The 9,141-nt window shown below is 41.3% G+C and overlaps 1 protein-coding gene across 1 annotated transcript in view; it reads left to right on the top strand.

The window, feature by feature from the left end:
• The first annotated feature begins 1,226 nt into the window (after positions 1-1,226).
• Positions 1,227-9,141, top strand: part of RASSF6 (Ras association domain family member 6) — a 19,509-nt gene continuing 11,594 nt past the window's right edge. Inside the window, exons 1-3 of the mRNA XM_010169851.1 lie at positions 1,227-1,404; positions 3,380-3,384; positions 6,030-6,119. Coding sequence (XP_010168153.1) covers positions 6,049-6,119 — 71 coding nt within the window. The 5' untranslated portion in view covers positions 1,227-1,404; positions 3,380-3,384; positions 6,030-6,048. The remainder of the gene's footprint in view (positions 1,405-3,379; positions 3,385-6,029; positions 6,120-9,141) is intronic.

Raw genomic sequence — 9,141 nt, 5'->3', positions numbered from 1 at the left:
GACAGAGAGATTGGACATTATCTTGGTTTAGAGACTTGAAGGGGCCAGGCTGTGCATGCTCTCTGCTCTAGCTCTCTGATCCAAGACTGTCAGGCAGCGTGGTCAAGTGTCTGAAGCAGTGACAGGCAAAAATCAAATCTCTGGTTTCAAACAAGTTGGGAAGTTGTATGAGTTTGTTTTAAACCACTGCAGAAGAGATGGAGTGGCTCCAGAGGTTGTGCTTGGCATGAAGCTTCCAAGCCTTCCATGGCATGGAGCTTCTGTACTGTAGTGAGTTGAACACAAATCTCATATGCTGACTCCTTCCTGTGTTTTGAGAGACTTCTCAATGATCTAGATAAACCAATGAAATTTTGATTTAAATATTTTTCAGTTGCAGAGCTGGAAACTGTAGCATAAACTGTCATCCCAAATAGCAAGTATATTGTGTTGTGTGTATACCAGTGAGTCTAGCTCTTGAGAGGGGTACACCAGAGGATGATGATGTGATCAGGAATCAAATATTTATGAGTCTGTTTTACCTCTCCCTAACATGAAGTTATGTAAAGCAGAAGTAACTGGATAGAAATCATAGTGCAGTGAGATGGATATGAAAGCAAATTCAGGCTCAGAATTTGTCATGCTCTTCTATCTGTGGCCCAGTAACTTCCAGTTTTAGGCTTGGTCCTGTGAATAAATTGCTTGCTCTAAATGGCTGGGCAAACAGTAGGAACTGGGTAAGTATGTGTTGGTTCAAATATCTTTTACAGCTTAAACATCTGCTTATTCAATTAGCTGCTGAGCAATTAAGCTAAGCAGCGATGCGTTCTCTCATGCAGTCACAACTCTTGCCCAGTGAATAGTATTCATATTATACAGTTAAGCAAGAAATTGAATGTACAGCTGTATGCGATGAAGTGGTCAAGTTGTGTTGTCAAAATGTTTGCCATGATGTTATAAATCCATATATTTACACTTAGGCATGCTCTGATTGTATGTCTTGGTTATTCCACTAAAGACTGCGGTATATGTGGAGAAGGAAAAGTGCCTTTATCCTATGGATTAGAAAACAGACAAGAGAAGAGGTTAAAGCCTAACAGTGCTTTCAGCAGAGGATGTTTCAGGGTGCGCCCTGTCAGCAAATAATTACTAAGAGTCAGCAGGTTGCCTCTCATTATAAAGTTAGTGATTAAAGTGTTAACTGGAACCTCCCTGTAGGTGTAGCCATGACTAAGGGAGGGCTCCTGTCAGTTGCTCCGAGGAAGGAAAGTGGGTAGGTAAATATTCCCGACATGCACCGAGGTGTGGGGAGTGTCCCGGGTTTCCAGCACTCCCAGTTTGTTAAGCAAAATAGTAATTAACAGCGCTGTGGGTTCCACGAAGTAGCAGAGGTAACTGTCAGCCAGTGCAATGCTGCCATGCCTTGTCTAGGGCTCAGTGGAAGGTATGTGAAACTCCTCCTCTGCTTCTCCTGCTCTGATCGTATGTACAGGTAAGTGAAATATAAAGCTGGAGCTGTTCTTCTGCTTGCTGTGTAACCTGCAGTGTCAGTAGAAAGCAAGGTCCTCTGCAGTCACCCAGAACTTCAGTCAAATTCCTTTCGGGTAATTAGGGTGCCGGAGGGAAGGAGAATTGTTGGGTCAGATATTCTCGTCAGATAAGTTGCTAAATCTCAAGGTGGCTTTGCAGGAGTCAGAGTTGTGGTTAAAATGGGCAGATAAAAGGTAGTGCTGCGGCTCCGTGTGTACCTGGGCGTAAGCCTCCACTGCCCTTCATTCAGTCGCCAGTGTGATTTAAAAGGTTACACTGGTGACCTTGGCTGTTCTTTTTGGCGGGTAAAAGTTGTATTTCCTAAGAGAGCTGAAATAGAAAGTAACTTCTGTTCATAATAATGGATTACTTAGTGTTTGAAATAGGTTTGGTGCAAGCTCTGCTCTATCCTTAGCCTTTGTGTGATGGGAGGGAGCTCGTGTATCTCTTCCTTTGTGACTCAGAAAGTTAAGGGTCCATATTCACAGATAAATACCAGCTTAGTTTTGGTTCCAGTAATCAAAGCCCATTTGGAACCTGCCTGAGCAGCGGGGTTACGCTGTGTTGTGTATTCAAGTAGTGCTGTTACTGCTCTGTACTGTAGCAGTTAATTTTTAAAAGAAAGTATAAAGAAGTCTGCAAGACAAGGGAAAAGCCCCCTTGTTTTTGGTAGGGGGAAATGCAAGTGTTTACAGTAAGTGCTTTATTTTGATTAGACCTTTGCTTTGGTGGTGAGGACATCTAACTTGAACAAAAAAAGAAAAACCCAACATGAAGGCTCATTTAACTAGAGTATGTGACAAACTAACGACTAGTAAAATTCTTCTGCTGATACTGAGTTTCTTATGTATGTGAATCCTGAACTAATTTTTATAGAAACAAGACAATGGTCCAAAATTTTGCTTAATACCAGATGCTTCTGAGTTTAGAAAATGACTTGGGTATATAAGCTATTGTTCCTACAGCACAAAGCTCTTGGTGCTGTACAAATATTAGCTCTATATGTTATTGCTAGCTAAGTGAATAGACAGCTGAGCCTTGTGGTTTTTAAATGAGAAGCTGAGAATGCTCACCCCTTCCTGACTTCCTGTGTTTTTGGAACAGCTTTAGGAAGCACTGCATCAAAATACCTAGAGATCTTTGGGGAGGTTTGGGTTTATGTTTTTCTTGATGTTTAGTTTTTCTTGATGCTGGTAGGAGCTCTGTGTAGCACACTGCTTGCTCTGCAGTCCCTATTTCAGTATGTGGATGCGCCAAGAAGCACATCCAGGCTGTTAAATGCAAATTAAAGTGCTCCTTTGCTGCTCCTGCTTGGCTCAACTCTGGATGTTAAGTATCCCTCTCCTTCCAGCTCTCGTCTTCAGTTACCTCCTTGTGTAAAAATCTGCGTGGCTGTTTACTCTGTCATTCCTCCCCTGTCCTGTCCCTGTGATGTCCCCTTAAGCAAATAACTTAAAAATCACTCTCATGAATGAAGTTAAACAAGTCCTCTCATCTGCCTTTCCACTAATACTTGGACTTTTATTTGGGGGGGAAAAACCACACATTCCAGGTAAGGTCTAAATCTTATTGAAAAGTTAAGTTCATTATCTCTGTGAGATGTGTCTTGTGCCCTGTTGTGGCTATTGATCCTCTCGCAGCTTTGGGATTGTGCCGTGGTCTTTTTTCTTTTCCTTTTGCAAGACTTCTTCAGTAGTTGTGGTCTTCCTCTGGAGTTGCTTATTTTGTATCTGCCCCACTGCTGATTTACTCCTGTCATTCCCTCCTATTTCTTTTCTCTCCTTTCCAAAAGTATTTTAGGTTTCAGTCAGTCTTCATCCAAGCATTAAGTTTCTTCTTGGTTAAGTTTCAGGCCAGGGAATTAGTCCAGCCAAGGTCCCACTTTTAAGGTCTTGCCTATCTAATAGAATTCTGTGGTTCTAGTCCAGTTAACATAATGCTGAAGACACCTGGCTGACACCAAGCAAGTCAGGAGATAGCACTGAATAGATGGTCATAATCATGTACTGGTGGAGGACCTGGAAAATCAGCACATCTTTGTTAGTTGAAATCAAAGGGAACGATGAAAAAAACATATTTCACTTCTGTTTGCTTCCTCAAAAGAGCTACAGGCAAGTGACATGGAAAACAATCAAAAACCAGGAGATGATAGAAAATGTGACGGATTTGTGGATTTGTGGAGCACCAGTGTAAACACGCTGTCATTTGTGGTGTCAAATAAGTGTGCTGGGGAAGTCACTGCACGTTTTCAACCCGCAAGACTCAGGGTTAACTAAAAATGGGGGCTGCTAAATGTGTGGCGCCAAAACGTGGCTCTGGGATGGGTACAGGGAGAAGTGTTTTATCTCTAGGATGAACTGGTGGTGTGGAAATACTTTATATGAGCCTGATAAGCAGAACTGGTCACGTAACTGAGGAAAATGTAACAAGCATTTCTTGTGCTTCTGAGCCAGCTATAGGAGAAAAGATCAGTCTTTGTCCAGGCTAATCAGGCAGCGAGGGAGAGAAAAGGGGGAGGTGTTGGTGAAGAATTGTTCCCATCATCATCTGTTCTTCCAGTTTGTTTCATTGTCAGCATTTTAATGGCATCCAGCTGATTTCAGATGTACTCAAGGTTTTAAGGCAAATAATTTAGACTAGAGCCACTCACTGCATAACAAAACAGGTATTTCAGTGATAATCTTTTTGTGTAAAGATCACTTCTCTCAGTCTGTAGAGATCAGCTTTTTCTTTCATATGAATAATTTTAAGGTCAAATTCTATCAAAAAGAATGCAACCATGAGCAACGAAGCGGTGCTAAAGCTTGCTAGAGTCGCTGCTCTAAGTTTAATAGCGGTGACTTGGCTATCTGCTCTTCTTAACATGTTGTTTCCTGACAGATGGGAGGAAGGTTAAGTTTATATCCAGTTATTGAGGTGCCAGTGTATATAAACTCCTCTGCATCTTTTAAAATTGTTTTGAAATTACATTGGCAAAGGGAGTTGATTCAGTTGGAGGCATTAGTAAATCACATAAAAGTAGATTTCAAGGTGTGGCTAATGGTTACTGAACTCATTTCAGAGGTAAAGAAACAACACTATACAGGCAGACATCAATCTCTTCCTTCTATACAAACTCACGCTGTGCAGAAGTCACTGGGCTCACTTGGCTTTCGGGCATTTTTTTTTTGATGGTTGTCACCCAAAGGACAACGAGGATGTGGGATCCTGCCTGCTCTTTTCCGTGAGCTACTGATCAAGCACAGCTGCTTGGGTAAAGCTCCTTTTGGTAGCACACTCTGGTTTTAGAGGTTGTGAAATAACTTTCTATATGCGTAGTAGGTTAAAGATAAGGTATTTTTATGCAAGACTTATCATTTGTCCACATATATATATTTTTTTAGAAGTTGTTTATCTGTGCTGTGGAAACTTTATGTTCCTTAGAACTTATAAAAAAGCAGCTCAGTAGTGTAGGATTATTTGCACAGAAGCTAGGCACTTACTCTTCAGCTAGCCATAATCTTTTCAAGCTTGAATTTCTTGTTTAAATTGATTTTCTGAACGCTACTTGTCATTAGTACTGTAGACAATAAACTACTTTTCAGGTATCTTTGACTAGGCTCTGTCCCATGCAGTCTGAAATCAGACTTGAGTCAATCTCCTGGCGTAAGGGAGAAGGGACATTGAGTGCCATTAGCCAAATTGCTCTGTCATCATGCCCAAGTAAAAGAGGAATAAAAGTGGAATAATCCACCTCCAATGCAGTCCTTGGAATTTTATTCCTTGCTGTGGGATTATGTTTTTTTTCCACCCATTTGTGTGATGCCACTTCTTTCCTCAGTCTGCCTTTTCTTCTGGTACCTGAGGGGGACTGAAAGCAGCCAGGGCTCCATAATTGAGCTTATTGAAGAATGCATTGTTGGAATCTCCCAGGTCTGGCGTGTTGCCTACACAACGTGCTGGAATCACTGCTTGATGATCTGTAAATTATATTGCAACATCACTTTAATTATAGCTTTGTTCTCTCTTTAATATCTCAGCTGCTTTCTTTGCAGGACTCTGCTAATGATCAACACTTCTCCTTCTCATGTGTAGTTTTACGAACCTGGTTAAGGGTGGTTTGCTGAGTCATTTCTTTTTTTTTTTTTGGTGACCCTGGGCAATGCTTTATCCATAATTAACAAATGAATCCTAACTAGTAAATGAGTTTCAGTCTCAGTCTTCTAATAAGTGAAACATAATCATGGAATTGTAGTGTAGATCTAAAACTACTTGAGCAAGTCTTGATATATGTAGTACTTGGGATTTAATGTACTCTGATATACTTGGTGGGAATGGTTTATGGCTTTTGTACTAGGAGTGGGAAATGTCTGGATATTGTGGCTAAGTACAAAGTAGTCAACATATGGTGTAGCTAGCCCTTAGCTTGAATGTCAGAGCCTGTTTCACTTGGCAAACTAAGGTTTTGTTGTTGTTTTTATCATTTAGTCTTTCTTAGTGTTATTAGTAGATATAATTAATTTTTTTAACCTGTTGTTTAGATTTATCTCTACTGAATAAATGAAGAAAGTGACTATGAAAGCACAGCATCTGCCTTCTGTTTCCATCGATGAAGAGAAATTCATAACCAGGTAAATTAATTAAAAAAAAAAATGTTGCTTTCTTTCAAGTTATTCCATATTTATTCATTAACAGGGGATCCTGTAGAGAGCTGAGCCTGTAGCAGCAGCGATGCCTACAACTTGCTTTCTGTGAAGTGTGTACAGAACAAAGTTGCTCTCTATATGGATTTCAAAGAACAGAGCATTGAACCTTTTGCTCTGAGGATTTTGTTCATTAGTTAGAACAGCACTTTAAGAGGATACTGAAATAATATTCCAAATTAGGGAAGAAGACCTTCCTGTCTTCGAAATCTATTGGAGCTGAACCCGAGTTCCAGGGCTTAACTTGTGCTCTACTAGTTTGAGGCATGGGGTTTGGTCTGTAGTCCCAGATGGAAGGGTTTCTTTGCAGAAAGACCTATGGGCTGACAGCTCTATTCTGTGGGAAGTGAAAGTGATTCTTTAACCTACTTCTAAAAAAAGCTTGGAATTGCACTCAAAGTGTATTTAGTGGGTTGCTTTTCCACAATTAAATCTGGCTGGTAGGAATTATTCCTAATGCTGCCATAAACCCTGAGTTTCCTGGCGTATGGTTCCATCTCCTTTTTAGGGGACTAATTTATCCCTTGTTGACCAGAGCATGGGAGCTGGAAGAGGGGGCTCTTTTCTCACTTCATTTCCGTCACTCCTGATCTTCCTGTGGGAAGAAGCGAACTGTAAATGTGCCCAGGGATGGGGCCTGTGATAGAAGTTTTCCTGCTGCACTAGGCATTTGCATCTGAACCCTGGTAATTTTAAGTGTGGCCTGAGCAGTGCTGCTGATTTCTCCCATTTTAAGGAAGGGTGTCAGCTTTGCCTAAAACACACAAGCAATAAATGGATCCCTCGCCTTCTCCTAAAGAGCTTTTCCTTTTATACTGCAGGTAATTTGGGACAGGATTGATCAGTGTGAACTTTTATACTTGGCATACAAAAGCATTTACAAATACAAAAGCATTTGTAAATGTACCAGATGAACTAACGTTTCTGGGTTTTTATTCTCCTATATATTTACCTGTTTAAGTGGTGAAATGTGGATCCTGGTTGAGACCCTTCTGCGTCACAGTCATGGTTTAAAGAGCTGTTCAAGTTTCTTTGCCTTGAGGGAAAAACAAATAGGCATTTCAGGAATAACTAACATATTCTGTATGCACTCAAGCTCGTTTCTAGTGCAATTTCCAGACTACTGAACCTCATCTATACTATCGTCCCTCATCCATACCTTGAATCTGCTGTTACATTACTCCTCTTAAAGTTGCATCACGCAGATCTTGCCGACATGGCAAGCCTGCTGTTGGCGCATTGCGCAATGGCTGGATCAAAAGGCTGACCAAAGCACGTGGGATTACTTGGCTGGGTGAACTACCATGTCTAAGCATAACTGCTGAAAATATCAGTGGATAAGTGTGTAGGGCTCAGGGGAGAAGAGGACATAGGTGAATTGTCCTGGGTTAGTGTTTCAAGTGAACACAGTCTGGGCTCTGTGGTTTACCACCGGGGCACTTGACCTTAGAGCTCCCTTGTATCCTGCCTTTGTTACTGAAGAAAGTGGTGAATCTGCAGTAAATGTTACCTCTTTGGGGTTTGTCTCTTAAGTTGTTCTACCAGTTACTTAGCTTTGGCTTCCATTAATGGCTGCATTTGGCTGTTCACACAAAGCTGTGCTGTGAGGAACAGTCTTGCAATACAACAGAGCCGCTGATTTTCTGAGGAGATGACCATCTGCTTCTTGCTTAGGGCAGTTTTGTACTGAAAATGTGTTATACTAAACACATACTAGTTTGTTGTGGAACTAGTAGGCTGGTGTGTGTGTGTGTTAGTCCTTTCTGGGGCTAAAAGAAGAAAGATTTTCTTTTCTGATGTCTCTGCACTGTACAAGGACAAACAAGTCAGAGCTGCTGTTAAATCTCTCCCTCAGGGCTTTTCTAATGGCTTGTGTGGTTCGTCACCGTTGGTTGCACTAATGCAAGACTGAAACCTGGAAGATTTATTTGTGCAAACTTCTGTGGAAGTTAATGGGAAGTTTTTTCTAGACAAGGCAAGAAATTGAGCTAAAATCTTCAGAGCTGCCTCTGAGGAACAGAGATAACCTTTATCATGTCACTTAGTGCTCTCAGCCTATGAGGTTTTTTTTTGCCTTTGCAGCCAACATGGACTAAGAGTAATAGATGGGCCTCAGAGTGTGACCCAAGTCCTTATGTATTCCTAATCTGTCTTCAGGGAACTGATCTCCCCAACTTTCTACCTTGAAAAAGCTTGCAACATAACAGTTGTCAATAAAATGATTGACAAAGGTATTAGGCTGCAAATCATAAAAGGTCTTCATTTTGAGCAGCTCACAAGTAGGATCAGCAGGTCTGTCACATCTGTCAAACAAAGCTACGTATCTTCTACTTGCATGTTAATCTTGCACTGGGATTTTGCCTGTGTATGAGGCCGGGTCGTGCTTAACCTTGCTTACCTTTAGCCAGCATGATTGAAACTTCACTTGTATCTGATTCACAGCTAAGTCTATTAAAACTTCCTCTGACCTGAATACAATCCCTAGTAGCTCACGAGACACGAAGAATCTGTAATGAGCTATTCCAACACAACAGAAAGAAAGGCTTTCACCAAGTGTATTACTAGGGTTTAAGATCAAAGTGAGTTGAAATAAATGTTGCAAATGCTGTTTTGGAGCCCAGTGTTTTGTTGTTAAAGCCACTTAAAACTGTTTCTGGGGGAGTTGCATTAAGTTAACAAAGTAAATAATTTACATCCAGAATGTTAGAAGGGAATGCAGTTAACCTTGTTGGGTGCAGCCCTTGTCCTAATGTTACCTGCTGAGTAAAAACCCTGTTTACCTTTCCCCTTCTCACCAGGGGAAAAGGCTCGCCAAGCAACAGAACACAGGCAGGTTCAGTTCAAGTGGAGCAAGGGAGGGATAGGGTATGCCAGGGAAAGCTTTTCACTCTGCATGTCCCAAACACAGCATACACACGTTAACTGGTCTTCGAGCTTCCCTCTCCAGTGT

Source organism: Antrostomus carolinensis, unplaced genomic scaffold (genome assembly GCF_000700745.2).
Source record: "Antrostomus carolinensis isolate BGI_N321 unplaced genomic scaffold, ASM70074v2 scaffold11406, whole genome shotgun sequence".
NCBI classification, from domain to species: Eukaryota; Metazoa; Chordata; class Aves; order Caprimulgiformes; family Caprimulgidae; genus Antrostomus; species Antrostomus carolinensis.
This window is presented reverse-complemented; position numbering and strand designations above follow the sequence as displayed.